Raw genomic sequence first — 19,783 nt, 5'->3', positions numbered from 1 at the left:
AATATGTCACCCAAATCAAATATTTGGCTCCCCTTTTTGTTTTTGGCGCCGAAATCAAATGTCAAATATGATTATGCTCGCTACCGGTGCGCACGGTCCGAATTATATGCGTTACGACACAAAATTATATTAGACAAAATACAATATTACCTATGATTATGCTTTTCATTTTTAATATATAATAGTATGATTAAATATACAAAATGCGAATATAACGAAGCATATATAAATGTAACAATAATATGATAAAATTTCGGATCAGATAGATGTATTTCAATTGTCATCTAAATTTTTCGGAAATGCTGAGACTTAGAGTGAAATTTTTTTTGTACAGATTAGGATTTTCAATCCAAACCGAACACTAGAGTTTGAATGTTCGTTCGGATTGCTGCCCACCCCTAAAGCTCCCTTTTGCAACCAATCAAGGCAATAAAAGTTTACATTTACGTAAAAAAATTGTTATTGGCAATCCAAAAATCTTATTCTACATTCCAAACTTTCTCTATTTGAAAAGAAAAATACACTTGTGAGGAGTGTAGAATGAGATTTTTGAAGTGTCAATAACACCTTCCTTTACGTAAACTAAAATGTGTGATTGCATCAGATTTTAGACACAATGGTTTCGTCTTGCTCATCCATAGCCCTTGATATTCTTTTTCTTTTTCAAAGTGGATTGGATTGGATCATGAACACCCCTAACGTTGGGATGACCATGATGAATTTAACCAGCTAGTGTAATGGACAGAAGAACAAAATATTCGAAACAGAAAGGACGAAATGGATTTCTTTGTATGTATGACAATTTGAGTATATATATAGAAGCCAGAAAAGAAGAAACAACTGTAACATGTGAAAGGAATTATCTGAAACCCATCCTTAGAGATTTGGAGTTGGAGCTGGCGACTGTAATGGAATTAAAATCCTCAACTGACTTTCTTTTCCTAGAATTCAAGGCGGATGCAGAGACGGAGGAGGTAGAGAAAGAAAGTGGTGGTAGGCTTGGCGATTGAACCGAATTGTTGTACGAGTACAGGTTGGTGATATCTGCAAGAGGCTTCCTCCTCCTCAGCGGCCTCATTTTAATACATTTCTTGAAAGATGACATGGTTTCAGCAACTGGGTTGGTCAGCTTTGCCGTTGCAGTTGCAGAGAATGGGGTTGGAGTTGGAGGGATGTTCTCTTTGTTGTTTTGCTCACCGTCACGGCAGGCGATGGCGGTGGCCTCCATTAATCCAACACGTTGAGAGAGTTGAGAGACAAGGTGTTTGGTATTGAATGAGAAGAATGGATGGTTGGGTTGGGTTTGGTGGTGGGCATATTTGTAATGCTCTGAGTTCGCGCGGTGGCGGTGGTTTCTAATTCTAAATTCTAAAATGTGTAATTTTCATGCGCCAAACAGATTGGGATTTGGGAGGGAGGGACAAAGAGGGATAGATTCAGATTTTGTTGTGACAACTGGCAAATTACAAAATGTGAGAGAGAGAAGGGTTGAAAAATTAACCAAAGTGTTGGAGCCAAAATGCCAATAATACAGAAGTGGAAACTTTGGGCGGGGGAGTGGAAAAAGCCAAATCTCAAAACGAAATCTAGTGTAGTTTGTGGTAAGGGTGGGCAAACGGATATAGGAACCGCAGGTTAGGGCGGGTACAGACCGGTTCCTAATTTTAAAAAAGAAAAACAGGGCGGGCCTTTGTAATTTTCAGTTTGGGCCGGTTCCTGAAGTATAGGAATTGCGGGTACTCGGACTGGCCCGTTTGTAGTTGAAATGGACAGACGAGATTGAAGAGATCATCTCTCCATCCAATATTAACCGTTAGTTTTAGGTTTCCTTGTCCTCGACCTCGACTTTGTCACTCGAGTCCTTGAACTCGATTCCATCTCCCACAATCTCTCTCCTAAGCCAGTGCCTTATCGACAACCCAATTGACAATTGATGGCGCTGCGAGGATTGGAGCAACAACCCAATCTCACCAGTCACCCCTCTCAAGTCTCACCAGTCACTATCACTACAACCAAAAACCAAATCTCTCTCTCTCTCTCTCTAACCCTTTTGAGTTTTTAAAGCAGCGTCATCGTTGAGACCATCGTTATCACCATCACCAAACATGTCGTCGTTGTCGAAGAAGATCACCCTCAAGAGCTCGAACGATGAGTCATTTGAGGTTGAGGAGGCGATGGCGTTGGAGTCGCATACCATCAAGCACATGATTGAGGATGATTGTGCCAACAACAGCATGTTGACGCCACGAAGCCCGACGAGAAGATCTCCGAGGACGACCTCAAGGCCTTGGATTAGAATTTGGTTTGATTCTAGGGTTTCAGAATTTGGGGATTCAGTTGGGTTAGGGTTTTTTTTGATTTAGGGATTGGGGTCAATTGTGTTGTTTTAGGGCCTAGGGTTACTGATTTTGGGGTTTTCTATGATGGTGGATCAAATTTGAATGGTGAGCAGGTATTGGGTGGTGTCTCTACTGATTGAAAACTCAGCGTCGTCTCTATGGACCTCTAAAAGTACTTCCGCCGTTTCATTTTTCTTCTGCAATTTTATTTCTTTGGCAATTCAATTTTTTTTTCTTTTTCGATTTGGGTATTCATTGGATTTGATCGATGTGAAGCTAATGTAAGGTGAATGATTACTGATCTGGAGAGTTGGCGGTGGAGATGGGCAGTTGCAGGCCTCTTCGTGTTCGATTTCGAGCAGCGTAGCCACAGGTGGTGGTGGGAGTTGCTCTTTTAGTTTAGGACACTGATTGGACTCAGCCTCAGGGACTAGTGCTGCAGCATCCGCCGCCATCGCACAAAGCGGCTGCTCAAAAGGCAAGAAGGTGGTGGTCCGGTTCCCGGAACGATCGAGTGAGTTAAAGAAAAAGAGAAGAAGAAAAAGGACTCGTGGACCCAGCCCATTTCAAATGGGCCGAGTTAGGTCCGGTTCCAGTGATCGTATTTGTAATATCTGACCCGGCTCGTGCCCACCCGTAGTTTGTAGTTTAGGCTTCTCTTACAGCATGCTTAGTGCTAGAAATCAAAATAAGAAAGGTTAATCTCAGTTTACTACTCTGAAGTTTCTTGGTTTTCAACATTTGGTACATGAAGTTTTTTTCATCCTAGTTTGGTACCTAAAGTCTCAATTATGGGACAATTTCATACATCCGTTAATTTTTCCGTCAGAACCTCTGTTAGTTGATGACGTGATTAGGTGCCATGTGTACGTAAATATTAAAAATTAAATTTTTTTTTTATCCCCTCTTCTAACCCTAGCTATCAGGGCCCAAAACAATTTTTTTTTCTGGGCCCCCCTCACCCCCGTGACCCTCTTCGCCGACGACGCCTCCTCAAGGCCGTCCACTCCCACATCGCCGCCACTGGCCTCACCGACATTAAGTTTTAGCAGCTGGTGAAGGGAGGGAGGGAAGGGGTTGAGCGGGTGAGGAGCAACCCAGAAAAAAAAAAAAAAAATTGTTTTGGGGCCTGATAGCTAAGGTTAGAAGAGGGGATAAAAAAAATTTAATTTTTTTTTTTAATTTTACATTTTAAATTTTTAAATATTTACATGGGTCCATAATGACAAGTGACGTTCAATCACTATCCACATGGATACCACATCATCAATTAACAGAGATTCTGACAGAAAACTTAACGGATGTATGAAAGTATTCTATAATTGAGACATTAGATACCGAATTGGACGAAAAAAACTTCATGTATCAAATGTTGAAAACCAATAAATTTTAAAATAATAAACTGAGATTAACCCAAATAAAAAATTGAATTCCGATCACAAACCATTCTTATATTTATAAATTTGAAGAATTAGAAGGACGATGGAGCCACACAAATTTAGAAATTCATTTCCATATTTTAGAGTAATTGGATTTCTTGATAAAAAGAGACGAGAAATCCATTCTGCATACCCATATTGCCCTCACATAATCATTCAAATTCCCAAAAATAACCCAACGCTAGTGCATAGCGCTAGCATGCCTCGTTCTCCCTCGTTACCGCCTCTCGTTTTTCCCCACTAAACCGTAAACCCTACACCCTATACCCAACAACCACTGCCCGTAGGCCACAAACCCACCATCAATTTCAAATTGTTGAAAGATGAGAGGCAGAGATGGATCGCAAACCATTTTCTGTTAATCGCAGAGCCGGCGGCAGTGCAACTGAGATACAAATCAACACGGGCAACAACGATGAACATATTCCGTGATTCAATTATTTGCAAATGTGATACATTCGCCTTGTGATCATAAGTTTCGACGGTGCAGTATGAGGAGAATGAAAGTGATTATCAACATGGACCGATGCGCTGGAAAATCTTCATGTCTGATAGTTCTTAAGTTCTAAGACCAAACACATACATGCTGTTCAACATTCGATCGAGAAACTGAAATTTTATAACTTCTCCGCATTATTCCCCACTCGCGTATAAACGGGTCCACTCCTTTGCTGCATGATTCAAGGGAAAAATAACTACTAAAGTTAACAAAACTATTCCTAAATGCATGTTAAAAGTTGGAACTAGTAGTCAGTAAATGGAGCAAATGAAAGGATGAAATTAAAGCAATAAAAAAGAAAAATTAAGCTCTCTACACGACGTAATATCCGAAGATTAACCAAATAGAGCAGTTGTGCGTAATTTTTAATACCTGTCTCAACAGCTTCTTCTTCATTTGTCTTCCAGTGCTTTGCAATGTTCTCAGAAAGCGGATCATCAGGATTTGGAGCACTCAGAAGTGCTTGAATGCTGATCTCACGTAATACATTGTGTTAGTAGTCATTTATATTTATCATGACTCAGGAACGTAACAAAACAGTGACAATATCTTAATTTATTAGCAAAGATTCTAACATAATGCTGTGCAGATTTTTCGTTTTTCTCTTTCCGATCAAGCATAAGCTACTGTTTGAACATATAAGAAGAATTGTGTTGCGGGAATGCAATATGTCACCTCAGCAATACTGTTCGGATTTGAAGGGCTGGACTCCATTTATCTTTCAGAATATCGAGGCATATCCTCCCAAGCTGTCAAAATAAATTCTTACCTTATTAGAAACTCAGGTGAAACAATGGAAAGGGGTGAAAGGAGAAAGCCACTTACCTTGTCAATGTTAGGATGATATATTTTTGTCAGGAAACGGACCTGTTCGTGGGGAAGAGAAAAACAGAAGATGAGATTAATTAGCATCTGAAATTTCAAGGCGACTATGGTGAGGTGACACAGTATTAAAAAGAAATATCTTTAAGGAATCATAACTAATTTCCTCTTTAAAAGAAAATATAGGCTCAAAGCTTTAAAAGTCAGCAACTGAATATTTAGAAGATATATACAATAACAGTTTCAATCAAGTAACTTAATAAGCTAGAACAGCACTGCATAAAGCCCAAAAATAACTACCCCTAAACTCTGAAGATCCTGATGTCCCGTAGAAAAGCCTACACCTGCACTTTTCTGACGAACTTATGTGCTTGGAACAGGCATGGTCACACACACACACAAGCATGCACGTGCACGCGTGCACACACCAACAGTGGCCTTTGTATTAGAACCTAGGGTAGTACAAGTAAATAATCCAAAGCAGGAAGACAAACATGTCCAAAAATATTCTTTACATAAAATGTAATGACATGGATCAAGAATAAGATCACATAAAAGAGGTTTGAAACAATTGAAAACCGGTGCAATTTCTAAGGTAACCAGTAAAAAAACTAATAATGTTTTCCCCTCCAAAACTAGGCAACCGTATGAATCAATATGAACCCAATGATTCAAAATTACCACAAGTACCATTGTACGCATCTATAAAAACATAAATCTCAAAATATGCAATTAATTAACACCTAATTACACGTTTACCTTTGGAGGTGCCATTGGATATTCTTCAGGCAAAAACAATTCCAACTTGAAAACCCCACCTAAGTCAATAAACAAATAGAAGTGTATGAACATGGCATACCAACATGAGGTGATATAAAGTGATAAATGGCTATGTTCGAGAACAGATACAATAACATGTTACACTATGTTCGAGAACAGATACAATAACATGTTACAGAAGGTTCCAAAATTTGATCTTAGAAACACTGGTGCAAAAGAATAGATAATCTAATAATAGAGAATGGCAAAAGGAATAATAATCTCTAGCTAGTCGATAAGTACACCTTACAAGTATCAGCTGTATAACCAATAAACCTTTTGAACCAAAAGAAGAAAGACATTCTTCCTCTACAATCAATTGGCACATCCCTTCCCTTAACTTTTTTCCTAAAGGATTAAAATAGAAGAAAAAAGACAGAAAAATAAGAGGGAAAACTAGGCCTGCCATCCTTTCCCTGCCTTATTTTTCAGAAGAAGAATGTAATCCAAAATCTAACAATCCAAAGAAACCTTTTCATGAAATCAAGAGTTGTAAAGATGGTTAGTCTTGTGGCAATCACTTAAATTTCATGTGATAATCTCCCATTGAATTACAAACATAATATTAAAAGTTTATAATGTGCAGAAATTTCAAGTTCGAAAGTTTGAAAAGAGAAAAAAAATATTAGGAAGCTATATATGTATAACATACTCTTAGTTTTTGCCTCAATGAAGTAGAAGTAAAAGATGAAGGGTCTTTCACAAAATCCTAAATTAGAGAAACAAGAAGTGCCTAATCACCTTCATATGGAGATTGAGCTGGGCCAAGAATCATTACGTTGAAATATCGCATGTTTTCTTCTGCAGGAGAAGCACTGATTCCAGGAGCTGCAAAATAAAATCAGTAATTTGATGAAAAATCATAAAACCAACTTTAAAATTTCAATGTTGATCTATCAAAAGTTCACAACCCGAAACTAGAAGGCTTAATTGATATTATCACATCAGGTCTAGACTCATCAACATATATATAGACGTTTGGTGATGACAAGGTCGAGGTAGTGTATCGAAAAGTAGGCCAAGATATGCCTGAAAATTTAAAAGTGCTTTGCCATACTGTGCTCCAGAAAGGGATTACCAGTAGTCACGAGTACACCACCAACACATTCTGACAATCAAACATACATATCCGATGCATAACCAGTTAGATCAAATGAAATAAGGTCAGCGGGAATCTTTAACACAAAACAATGCAAATGGTATATCCCAATTCCCATATCAGCGGATCAACGAATTTATGAATGCACGCTGTCAGCGGATTTGGCCTTTAAAAATATTTGAACCCATACTGAAAGAAGCAAAACCCATAACTGGAAACAGAAGAGGAGACCAGGAAAGGAGACCTTCCAAACAAAAAGCACTTTTCTTGTTTAACTTAAAGCTAAAACCTACTTCCAAAGGGGACGACTATCCATAATTACAACAATTAAAGTATAAAGCCTCAAAATTCCGCCGCCATACCTCAATTAATACCATAACTTAAATTTAATTAGTAAAACTTATACATATAGAGAGAGAAGGAGAGAGAGAAACCTGGTTCGCTGAGAAGCCTCTGCGTCTCCTAAAGAAAGGAATCAGAATTCAGAAGTAATTCACATAAACGCCAAATCAGACACCAAAAACGAAAGATGAACAGAATAGTTATTGAATCAATATATATAAATATAGAGAGAGAGAGAGAGAGAGAGAGAGAGAGATGGTAGGGTTTAGAATAAGAAGAGAACCTTGATAATTCTTCTCGGAAGATTACTGTTCGCCATCAAATCTCTTCTTCTTCTCTTGAAAGTTGGAGGATTCCAGACGCCAAAGACTCAGAAGCTCTCTCTCTCTCTCTCTCTCTCTCCCCGAAGATCAGAAGTTCAAAAGAAGCTGAAAGCCAGAGGGATGAACAAGACGGGGAAATCTGGTCAACAGCTTTTGCTAACGGGGATGGTTTCCAACGTCCAACTCCCTACGCATTTATTATTATTTTATTGTTTTCTTTCAATCCCCTTCTCTCTCTGTATTTTTCACTCATCTTTCGGCCCAGAAGCCCATGGGCCGATTGGGGATCCCACCCGGTCGACCGACTGGCCGGTCATATGCACCGAGAGTTGAAAATAAATGAAAAACATGGATTCTCGCGCAGATCATTTTCCTAGAGATCCGGGAATCCCATAATGATGTCCGTTCATTTAAAATTTAAAATTGAATATAAATAGTACATAACAAAACGTAACCACACGATGTACGATGAACGGACATGATTACGAGATCTCTCGGATTCCCAGGAAAATAATCCGGCAAGGATCCTTTTCCTCCAACATCGACCAAATAAACAGACGAGCACAATATTTTCGATAGACTTTGAAATGTTAAACGATGTTTGATTTGTGGTTTTATGAAAAACACAAATGATATTGCATGATGACCTAAAATAATAACAGTTCTGTTTATAAGATTAATTTGTGTAGTGATCAAACAAGTAATTATCTCCGGCCTGTATTAACTTACTAATCGATTAACGCTCAAGTGCTACTACGCCATTGGGCAACAATAATTCCACAAGGATAAATATATATAAAATAAAAAATAAAAATAAAAAAAGCAAAAAGAAAATCATATTAGAGGCCATTATACAGCGGATCAAAGTTAGTATTTGTACATGCCACATTTCAAATATTGCAAACAAAACGAAGGCAAAACGCAAAACAATTTTACTTCCACCACTAAAATCATGTCTGGATAATTCAGTATCGTTCTATCTCATCACTCGAAGTCAAGTCTTCCACAGAAAAAGATTGTGGAACCAAAGGCACACAACCATGGCGACTAAATATTGGCAGATCGAGCGAGGCGCTTGCAATCAACTTACATTCCTCGAGTACTTCTGCATCCATGGATGAAATTTCCTGCAACATGCGCACGAATCACGATTTTGCTTACATGACGATCAAGTACAGATGTTTAAGAACATTACATTTTTCAGACATCACGAGTTCGGTTTCATTAATTTAAGTTAAGAGGCATCAGGCACCACTCCGCAAGAAGTGACACAGAGCAGTACATAAGCTATATGATTTCCTGTATTATCTTTCACATCAGTTTCAGTTTATCTTTAAAAATATGCTGTTACCTTGCTATTTGATTCCCGGATGTAGCCGACAAGTAGCAGTTTCATTTGCTGATTGGATATACAGCAATTGTTTCCATCAACTATATGCATTTGCTACATCAAAGGATAAAAAGATCTTCATCAATATAGAACTAACGGGATCAATGCATAAATAACTTGTTTTCGGTAAGTTGGAAGAAAGCAAATTACAGTCTTTATAATCTGGCAATTGGTAAGCTCGTGTTTTTTTAAACATATACCATTACCAAAATTAATAAACAGATTACTCACAATGTTTTTATTAGGTGAACTATTGCAATCCAATCCAATGGCAACCACTACCCTGTAGGTCTTCTGCATATCAGCTACAGCCCAACCGAAGAAAACTCCCCAGACTTGGTCGGGGAGAGCAGATCTTCCATCCTCTGATTATTGTGGACTTGTGGATTCAATTGAATACGAATTTGCACAAATCTTAACCATAAAAATGTGCATTTGCTAAAACTCCCTAATCAGTCAAATAAATTGAACGAATACATTCCATCATGCAAGAATGAAACAATTCACCAACCTGTGACTTCACCGACAAATCCATTGGCATAGAGACCACTAAAATAAATTGGTTCAATCGGCAGTGCCTTATCTACCCCTGAAATAATCAATCAAGCAAATACTTAAAAGGGTGGGGGGGAAGGCCCTATGGACAAATACACACAAACAATATGAAGTGAGACGTACAGTCTTCAAATTGAGGAAGACCCCAATGTTCGGGCTGAAACTCCAAAAGCGAATGAAGCACAGTATCTGCAAGGGAAGAACAACCGGCAGCTTCACCACGGGATGGGACAGCCACTACCTCCATTCCGGCAGCTTTGGCAGCTTTAACACCAACCCTGTTCAAAATATATTGATTCTAGACATGAATACCCTGGCAGCATATGCTTAAAAAAAGATGGCTTTAATTTATCAGCAGTGTATATCTCCAAACACATATTTGATCAAAATGAAATAAATTTAAGTTCAGATGTATATGTTTGTGACCGATCTTACACTGAGTCTTCAATCACAAGGCAATGAACTTCACCCACACCCATTTGCTTCGCTGCCTCTTCAAATCTGTAAACATTTTGGAAAGCATATTAGCATCAGCGAAAAGGAAAATAGAATGCATGTGAGGTGATGTTTTCTTCTTGACAGAAAATTGATCAGGCCTCTGAATGTTTTAGGTTGAAAAGGGATGGGGCGTTACAAAGTTCGATTTGTATGTGTTCAAGGGAGCCTTGTATTTTCTATGAATTCACTTACAAATCTGGAGCGGGCTTCCCTGCTTTAACCTGGTCACTGCCAAGAATTACTGAAAACAGTTCCTTCCAACCTATAATATACAGATGAAGTAAACAGATTAATAAAAATCATGAGCATTCACAGGTCATCCATTACAGTACACAGAAACTTGCATGAGAAAATGAATAACGCAGAACGATAGACAACATAGAACAATTTAACATGAAACACAGAGAGAGATATAATTTTCATTGTTTACACTGACTGATTTGCCCCGTGGCATAGCACGAACATCTACTCGATCTTTACAAACAGCCCCTATAATGACTATGAATATAACATTGGATCAAGGAATACTTATAAAACAACGAATGTGTAACACTTTTTCCAGGTAAATATCTACGATAATAAGTTTCCTGACTGGTGCGGAAGCCGTAGATTCAATATTGATTGAATCAGCCCTTTTTTAAAGACCAAAATTAAGAAAATAACGGTAAGAAAGTAGAACAAAACGCAGCAACACAACGCCTCTTCATTTTATTGTAAAATGTAGGCTTAGCAGAGAGAAATAACATTGGTTATTGATAACAATGAGAAAATTGTACAAACCTCGATGGTGAGAGATTTTTGCTTCTATGTATTCCCGTAAGGAGTTTGAAGCAAGAGCCATAGGTACTCCGTGGTCATGGAAGTGTTTGATAACGCGATTAGCACCAGGAAGAGCTTTCGCATACTTCCACCTATAAGTACACAGTTAAACAACTTTAGCACACAGGGAGCAACACAAGGCCAACAGATATGCACATAATTCGAAAGCGCTTACTTTTCCTGGTACATGGGGATGATTTGTTGGACAAACTCATCAGGGGTGAATGGGAGATGATAGTCCTTAACAACCGAAGCTGCCGAGTCCTTGAGTGTCATCCCCAACCTCTTCTTCTCTTCCCTTTCCTTGTCCAATACTTTGCCATTCCGGGCCAAGAATTCCTCGAACACGCCCCTTGTTGCCCGCTCTGAACCACATTCACACACACACACACACACACACACACACAAACACAAACAAGAGTAAGAGTTTGAAAACTAAGAAAACAGCAAGAACAAGAAACCCACAAAGCCAAAAGAAATACAAATATTGTGGGGAGGGGAAATTTGAGACCTGTGTCCAAAAGGGTGCCATCCAAATCGAAAATGACAGCCAAAATATTGGGTTTTGGGTTCTCTGCATCTGCATTGTTGCACTCACACTCGCAGCAGCTCATGGGATATTGGTAAGATAGGTGTATCGGTAATTTGGTATTGGTAGCTCAGCCCAGCCGAAGGTTGAAGGAAGTGAGAAAACAAGGATTCAATTGGACTATATGTTCATCTGTTCAAGTATCTTATTATATAAACAATCATAATATGCATCAGGGCCGCTCGTAATTAACCCCCAATCAATCAACGTTTGGGCATTCGGATTCCTAATTTCGAATGTGGAATTTGGAATGGCATTGTTCTGGGAATTGAATGCAAATTGTGACGGAGATGAGACGAGGTAATATGCAAATTGAAGAAAGAAATTCGGAATTTCAGATTGTGTGTGTCGGTTTTGCTTCCGCTTTGAGACTTGAGTCGTCAATCGCAAACAGGAGGAGAATCTGAAAACGACTGTCGCCTGCTGCTCTTACGTGAAAGAAAGCGTTTCAATCTCAAATGGCGAATTTTCACGGGCGGATTCGGATATGCTTTTTCGTTGTTTTCATGCGATATGCTGAGTGCTGCTGACGGAGAAAACTATAAAGCCCAATACCCCAACTAATAACAATATTACATCCTTACAATGATACACCATCAAATATTGGCGGAATCAGGATTAGAATTTTAGGGGTTTCGGTTAAATGTTTAAGTTTTTAGACGGAAAAATCACGCAAAAAGTTTTTAGTTTGTTTAGTGAGGCATTTCGTCACACATGTTAATAGATATTGACATAAACTAAAGCAATATGTTGAGTGTTATCAAGAGTATATGTTGACTTATGTAGATGTAATATGCCGAGTGCTGTCGAAATATACCTAGCAAACACTACATCAAACACTTGGTGACCACAAACGAGTTTCGTACGAAACATTCAGAGAGTTCTCGAAAGATCTTCACATGCGTGTTCTCCTACCTCGCAGTGGTTTGGGGACCACCTTGGTCCCTACACAACAAAGAGAGTTTATAGGAAATGATACATAAACAACATTTTTTTCTTTTCCTACATACTCCTGTTTAATTCTGTCAGTTCATTTTATTACATTTATTCAATCCGATTGTCAGAAATAAAAGAGTACTGAGAGACCAAAAATGGTATATATTTAAACCCTTGCGTGCAATAGTACCAACAAACTACCTACTCGCCCAATGATCGAAAACGAAAAAACAAAGACAAAAAACACACTATAATTCGAGCACAGGCAAATGCAACAGAGAGAATTCCAATTTCCAAACGCGCCAAAATCATAGCTTCTAAAAACTTTGGCGTTTGTTCTAAACAAAAACGTAGCTGGCTGGCTTGTTATGCCAAACGATTCCGTTTTTGTTAGAAGCAGACACAATATATGTCCACAATGAACGTTAAAGTCCTCTCCATTCGGATTCGGACTCAATCTTTCCATAAACTTTGGGAAGCTCATGCCATATGGGCGTTTAACGACGAGGACACCCGGGACATGAACCATACAAGGCGCTTCGGACACCAGGCCCGCTAATCAGGTGGGGGTGAAAATGCACAAAGATACTGCAATATGACTTCAAACGCATTGTTTCAGCATAGTTTTAGGGTTACTCATTCGATGCTCATAACTTGGTGGACAGGAACCAAACTAGCGTGCGCTTACCATCAGAGGCAAGCCTCGCCACCCATGTGTACTCAACCACTCTAATACAACGAGAAATTTTTCTGTGTGACTGGAACACACACCTCAACATGACAGGCGGTGTTCCTCACCAATAACCTATGGACACCTGTATCCTTATAGCATAACAATTTAATACATTTAAATTTTATTAAAAAAAATCCAAATAAACAAGACTTGCTTTATAATCCTAGTCTCCCAAAATGCCCCCATCCCCTCCTGACTCCCCCCCCCCCCCAACGAAAACAAAAAAACAAAAAAAAATGTTAAATCCAAAAAAAAATGTGATTTCACCCGGGACGCTCCATCTCTTCTCTCTCTTCCTCTTTTTCTTTCTCCTATCCTCTCTTGTTCTCTCCCCCTCTTATTTCGACATGGAACCAGAGGGTTAGTTAGCCGGACCTTTAGGTTTGCCGTCACCAACCTCCATTTAAGATTTTTCCGGTGACAATGGGCGGAGAAGAGTCAGGAGACAGGACAGGAGACCGAGAGAGGATATTAGGTCTTGGGAACAGTTTAGGTCTTGTTTATTTTGATTTTTTAATAAAATTTAAATGTATTAAATTGTTATGCTATAAGGATACAGGTGTCCATAGGTTCCACCTGTCATGCTGATTTGGGTCACATGGAAAAATTTCTCCAATACTAGAATGTGGCAAAGTGGATGACATACCGCATTACATACAGCATTCTTCTATGGCTAACGGTGTTTAACGTTTCTCACTACAACTATAAACCCTAGAACAAATTAAGGAGCAACAAGACAGAGTAACATAGATTAACACCATACATAAAGGTTTATAGCAACAGTGAAACAAACAACACACGAGTATAAAATCATCCATCTGGGCTACGTCATTTTCGCTAAAACACGAAAATCACCCTAAGCAATTGGTTAATCCTCTATGCTCCATTCAAAATAACCGAGTGTGAAAAGCTAGTGCAATGCAGATCGAACCATGCCCGGATACAATGATATTATAAACCACACCACATAACATGGGACTCAACTTGACAGGGCGGGAAAAAGGAAAGAAATTACTACAGAACAACATGGTAAACAATGAACGCCTGAATTTTGTCCAACACCGAAGGAAACGAGACTCAGGTCCATCCCTGATCCATAATACGCGGCGTATCCTAAGATGCCACCTGCATCACTGCCAGAGAAACAAATGAGCAAAGTAGTCGTACATCAATATTACTCACAAACAGCTAAGAAATATGTGAGATACTCACGGTTGCCTCTTCCAGCCCGCCAATCTTGGCATTGCCATTCACCTTTTGTGAATCTTCTGCAGCGAAAATGAGAGCAATAATAAGTGTTAAAGATGATGCTTGGTCTTTAAAATAGAACAAATATTTTGTCCGCTAACGAGTTTAATTCGAATTTCATATTAGACTATTGATGATTTGACAGTACATCTCTATACTAACTTCTTGCAGCCCGTGCATGTGTTCTGTGACTGGTAGGACAGTTTCGTGAATAAATATCACTTTAGCTATATGATAACTTAAAGGAATTCACATTATGGACTACTTTTTAAGCAATACGTTTGGTACCCCAGATCGCTACATAACAAAACGGGATCATTGCATTTCATGCACCCAAAGAACAACAAAAAATCAAATAACATTTTGCTGAACTCCACATATCATTTCAAAGCCTAAATAAAAACAAATATAATCCAATTCTTTGAATGTAAATTATAAACGCTTGTTTAATTTTAGTTACTCGATAAAAATTATCATAAAATAAGTGGAGGGAGTTCTTCTATAAACTGCGTACTGAAAACTTGTTTTGTTATGAACCTGCCTCCACTCACTAAGTCATGATTAGAGACATAAGCTTTTAGTTGTCAAGAATCAAGGCATACAATGTAAAACATCAGAGACGAAAGCAGTCCAACAACCAGGCAAGGTTGCATAAATACTGTTAGGAGTATACAGGTTTCTAAACCCAACAAGATTCCTCAAAATAAACTATGAATCAACAAATGCGATCCTAGAATCTAAACTTGGAAAAAGAAACCACTGCCTTTACTACAACAAACTTGTAAAGACTACATCCATTCAGTTGTTAATTTGTTCACATAAATCCTGTAAGATCTACATGTTTGCTTTTTAAAGTTTCTTTTCCATAATCCATTACAACTTGATTCAATGGGTGTGAGCGACTATAGCACCTGAACACCTATATTGGCCCAAGGATAATTGTGACAAGTTTGTCACCAGAAACCGTTGGCCATAACTGACAACCAAAAGCAGGTTATCCGACCTAAATAAATGCAAGAAACAATTCCTTTGAAGGGTATTTGAAACTAAGAATCCATAGCCATCAATTCATCAAATAAACATATCATCTCTGCTAAAAATAAATGAAATATGAGCTAGGTTGGATGGCATTTTGTTTTATAAAATTCTTCCATTACCTATTTATTTCTCTCCTTCAATGCAAAAAAAAACAACATAGTTCCTCAACTAGCTTATGCAACCTTTTAATGCCATTACACTACAATAGTGGACGAGACTTCAGCATGATGCCAATCTCTTCCCTCTAAGAAAATACTTCAAAAGTACACAAACAGACACCACAAGCATAAGAATGGTAACATCGCATAACTTATAAATTCATCAAGTAAAAGATGGGAACATCCAGCAAAGAGACCTATGAAACACAATTAGATTTAAAATCCAATCAAATGAAGGCTAGCATACCTGAAGCAAATCCTGAAATGGACGGAAAGGAAAGAAGTGGAGCGAGGAGGGACTAATCTAATCAAAGAACTAATCCTCTAAACTTTAGTAGAGATGGAATTATGTGCATTGTTAAATCCTGAAATAATTATTAATATCACCTCCATCTTCTGGAAGGTCAGAAGTCCACAACGTGAGGTTGTCCCTTAGAAGCTGCATGATTAAGGTGCTATCTTTGTATGACTCCTCATTCAAAGAGTCAAGCTCAGCAATAGCTTCATCAAAAGCTGTCTTTGCAAGGTGGCAAGCCCTGGAAAATAGTATCCACATCAAGAAGGGAATTTTGACATAAACGTAACAGTAATCAACCTTTAAATAGCATCCTACAAACCTTTCTGGAGAATTCATGATCTCATAATAGAAGACTGAGAAATTCAGAGCCAGACCCAAACGGATGGGATGTGTAGAAGGCAACTCGGCCTCAGCAGTGGTGGTGGCAGTCTGCAACGGCATCAATTTTAAGATAAATAAACATTTCCAGTGTCAATGTTGAGAGAGAGAGAGAGAGAGAGAGAGAGAGAGAGAGAGAGAGAGAGAGAGAGAGTTACCTCGTACGCCTTCTTTGACTGTTCAGCAGCCTCAGTTTTATCGTCACCACTCTTGAATTCTGCAAGGTACCTATAATAATCTCCTTTCCTACAACCAAATTATTTCGATGTCAACATTTATTTACCTTCATGATGCCCATTTCAAAAGCAATAGAAGAACAAATAAGTAAATGATATCTCTTGGGTTTTGAGAAATATAATCTCACATCTTATAATAGAAAACAGTTGATTCACCAACTGTAGCTGAAGGAATGAGATGCTCATCGATCACTGCCATGATATCAATACAAATGGTTGAGAGCTCTGATTCAACCTTCTGTCTATACTCCTTGAGTTGCTTCACATGACTCTCATTTCCTCTTGATTCCTCTTTCTGCTCTATTGATGATAGGATCCTCCATGATGCCCGACGAGCACCAACAACATTCTTGTACCCAACAGAAAGTAAGTTTCTCTCTTCAACTGTCAATTCAACATCAAGATTTGCTACCTTCTTCATTGCATCGACCATCTCTGTTAACATTTAGAGAAGACGTCACATACAAAATGATATTTTAAATTTATGATCAAGTAAACAAACCCACACTTTTTCACCAGAGGCAGAACCATGTTACAGAGAGTGGAGATATTGCCCTATTTAAATCTAAATAGACTTTCACTCTTGCTTTCCTTCCTTCAATTGTGTCATTAGTCACTACTGAAAAGAAAATGTTGTACCATGCTAAAGTTGTTAACACAAAAAAACATGAGAGAAAATCTGGAATAAACATAGACAGGTGGGTTCAGTTTGAGATTTTGAAGCGATATGACTTAGTTAAAAGAATTTCTTGGTCAAAATTGGAATTAGAGATCTAAACAAATATTTGACCAATTAGATCATAATCTTCTGGAAAACAACCCATGTCAATAGGTTAGGTAAGACAAAGACCAATAATCATGGCAACTGTAAACTAAATGATGGTTTCCCAACTCGAGTACAATCCCAGATGCACTTCTTAGAAAATAAAACCTTGAGAAAAGGTTTATCCCTAGAAATTGCATCTTTTGACTGAAACAAATAAAATCAAGGAGATTACAAATTCGATAGTAGTGCCTATTCACACACCCATTTTTACCCCCCACACACCCTTGTGAATTTTCGGCCAATCTTCTTCAATTCATTCGACCGGACGGCCGAAAATTGAGAGGGGTGTGTGAGAAGTAAAAATGGGTGTGTGGATAGCACTGATTTACTCAACCTAGCCCAAATTTTCAATACATACATTACTTAGCCCGGGTTATTGCTTTAGTTCCGATCGTACAAAATATTCCACAAGAAAAACAACAAACACTTGTGAAGTCTGTGGCAGTAGGTTTTTGTACCAAATCAAATATATGCCAAGTACTAATATAACTTTTCAGGACAAAGAATCTCCATGGAATCAGAAGTCAAAAAAACGTCAATAGTCATACCAAGAAATCGAATGCACCAAAGACTAGAGCAGAAATAATTAACTGACTGAGTATTTGACCGATCCTTAGTTCAGATCGGCACACAACCGAAAATCGAACGAAAGATTCCCATTTCCTTCACTTTCTCACCAACCAAACACTGAATTTGCAAAATTAAAGCGACTAAAAATAAAATCAAACTCCAGATAAAGGATCACACTCAGCGTGAAGCAGAAGAATTAAAATGCATGAAAAAAAATAGGCCAAATGAGAGGGAGAAACCCTAACCATCGTATCGCTCTGCCTGCTCAGCGAGCTTGGCAAGGTAGACGAAGTTCTCACGTTCAGTAGCGAAACCCATGGCGGATCGAATCTAGGGTTTTGGCAACCTGCAGTTTGAGGTTTTTGGGGCTTCCGAATTCTTCGACTCTTTTGATCTCTCGCTCAAAATTCCAATTTCTTTCCGTAATATTTATACGAAACATAAAGGGTCAAAGAATTACCCTTTATTATTATTTTAATTATTTATTTTGTCCTCCGCTCAAAATATTATTTGTTATATCGCCGGAATTGGGATTTCGAGTCACACGGCCACTGTTTGAGACCAAATCTTCTGCACGTTTTGGACTTGTGAGTTGTGGACTATGCGACGTGCCACGTTTTTACTGGGATAATCCAGATTCTTGTCCGATTCTTTTATGTCTGTTCATCGTACATCATGCTATCAAAAATTATTTTAAACATTTTTATTTAAAATTAAATACAAACAATATCTAATAAAAATTGATTACACAATTTACGATTAATGTACACAATTCACGAATTTTCAGCACCCTCACTAAAAGGATCCGAATCTCGTTGGTTTTTCTTGGGACAAATAGGGATATGCCAAGTGAGCTTCTAAGGTTTAGGGTTTACTATTTTTTTTTCATTGGATGAGAAAAGCCCATTACATGTTACATCAAGTAACTCAATAAAATTCGAGTATAGCCAAAAGGCCCAAAACCCATTCACCAACAAGATAAAACAATAATAATAATAACTAACATTTATTTACACATTTTGTGTATATGAACATATTTTTTTAGAAAATAAGAAGGGAAGAGAGAGAGAGAGAGAGAGTGGGGAGTGGGAGGTTTTTGTTTTTGGTTTTTTTTTTGTTTTTTAATATTAGAAATATTTTAACATCACCTATAGATGATGCTTTAATAAAAAACAGTAAAACTTGGACATGTGAAATTACATTATTACCCATCAAATTTTTTGTGTGATAGAATACTAAGTTGTCTTTTCATCCTATTTTGGTTGACAAAGAGGATTTCATTAATTAATACAGATAATGGAAAGTGTTATTGACACTTCAAAAATCTCATTTTACACTCCTCAAAAGTGTATTTTTTTTCTTCTAAATATAGAAAATTTGGAGTATAGAATGTGAATTTTGGAGTGCAAATAATAATTCTCATAATAATAAACTAATCTTTATCTTATTAAGGCAGAACGCAATTGTTGTCTCTACCACCACGCTAACAACCACAAAGGTATTGCAACATAAAAATTATCAACCCGCAATGAGAAACTATCCCCAACCAAATTTGGTCATTAAAACCATCACATGGGAGAAGAGTCACCATATTCAATAACCGTTAGATGCCCCTGCAAGGAGAACCAAAAACAAAAATAAATAAGAAAGCGATGGGGCTAAGAGGCATTTAAAACACCCTCACCTTGGGCAAAAGCCACAACACAGTTGGTCCCAATTTTCTGGTATGCCTGTCGTGTGCGAAGCAGTGATGAGAGGTTGAGATATGATGTCCAAAACAAATGTGTCATTTCTAGCTTTGAGCAGAGGTGAGGAATAGGATGTGAAAA

The 19,783-nt window shown here is 38.1% G+C and overlaps 3 protein-coding genes across 8 annotated transcripts; all 3 read right to left on the bottom strand.

The window, feature by feature from the left end:
• Positions 1 to 4,189: 4,189 nt before the first annotated feature.
• LOC137707766 (ubiquitin-conjugating enzyme E2 36) lies at positions 4,190 to 7,863 on the bottom strand. The gene is made up of 8 exons (XM_068446680.2): positions 7,643 to 7,863; positions 7,452 to 7,479; positions 6,660 to 6,746; positions 5,859 to 5,917; positions 5,103 to 5,144; positions 4,953 to 5,026; positions 4,650 to 4,747; positions 4,190 to 4,449 (listed from the first exon to the last, which is right to left on the bottom strand). Exons 1-8 carry the CDS (start codon positions 7,676 to 7,678, stop codon positions 4,412 to 4,414), a joined length of 462 nt encoding a protein of 153 aa, XP_068302781.1. The 5' UTR covers positions 7,679 to 7,863; the 3' UTR covers positions 4,190 to 4,411.
• Positions 7,864 to 8,499: 636 nt separating this feature from the next.
• Positions 8,500 to 12,104, bottom strand: LOC137709391 (bifunctional riboflavin kinase/FMN phosphatase). Its single transcript, XM_068448483.2, has 10 exons — positions 11,456 to 12,104; positions 11,120 to 11,309; positions 10,906 to 11,036; positions 10,318 to 10,387; positions 10,063 to 10,128; positions 9,751 to 9,905; positions 9,584 to 9,661; positions 9,304 to 9,437; positions 9,034 to 9,126; positions 8,500 to 8,809 (listed from the first exon to the last, which is right to left on the bottom strand). Exons 1-10 carry the CDS (start codon positions 11,556 to 11,558, stop codon positions 8,648 to 8,650), a joined length of 1,182 nt encoding a protein of 393 aa, XP_068304584.2. The 5' UTR covers positions 11,559 to 12,104; the 3' UTR covers positions 8,500 to 8,647.
• A 1,819-nt stretch (positions 12,105 to 13,923) lies between these two features.
• LOC137749515 (14-3-3-like protein B) lies at positions 13,924 to 18,761 on the bottom strand. Of its 6 annotated transcripts, none has more exons than XM_068489617.2 (7): positions 18,200 to 18,761; positions 16,687 to 16,993; positions 16,481 to 16,568; positions 16,264 to 16,373; positions 16,034 to 16,182; positions 14,415 to 14,470; positions 13,924 to 14,335 (listed from the first exon to the last, which is right to left on the bottom strand). In XM_068489617.2, exons 1-7 carry the CDS (start codon positions 18,270 to 18,272, stop codon positions 14,333 to 14,335), a joined length of 786 nt encoding a protein of 261 aa, XP_068345718.1. In that variant the 5' UTR covers positions 18,273 to 18,761; the 3' UTR covers positions 13,924 to 14,332. The 6 variants fall into 6 exon arrangements, with proteins under 6 accessions (XP_068345718.1, XP_068345716.1, XP_088545737.1 ...); XM_068489615.2 differs by having other exon boundaries at positions 13,924 to 14,327; positions 18,200 to 18,550; XM_088689611.1 differs by having other exon boundaries at positions 16,687 to 17,177; positions 18,200 to 18,547.
• Positions 18,762 to 19,783: the final 1,022 nt, after the last annotated feature.

The sequence above is a fragment of the Pyrus communis genome, chromosome 17 (genome assembly GCF_041283825.1).
Source record: "Pyrus communis isolate YQ-2024b chromosome 17, ASM4128382v1, whole genome shotgun sequence".
NCBI lineage: Eukaryota > Viridiplantae > Streptophyta > Magnoliopsida > Rosales > Rosaceae > Pyrus > Pyrus communis.
The sequence above is the reverse complement of the archived record's forward strand: the minus strand, read 5'-3'. Positions and strand labels throughout refer to the sequence as shown.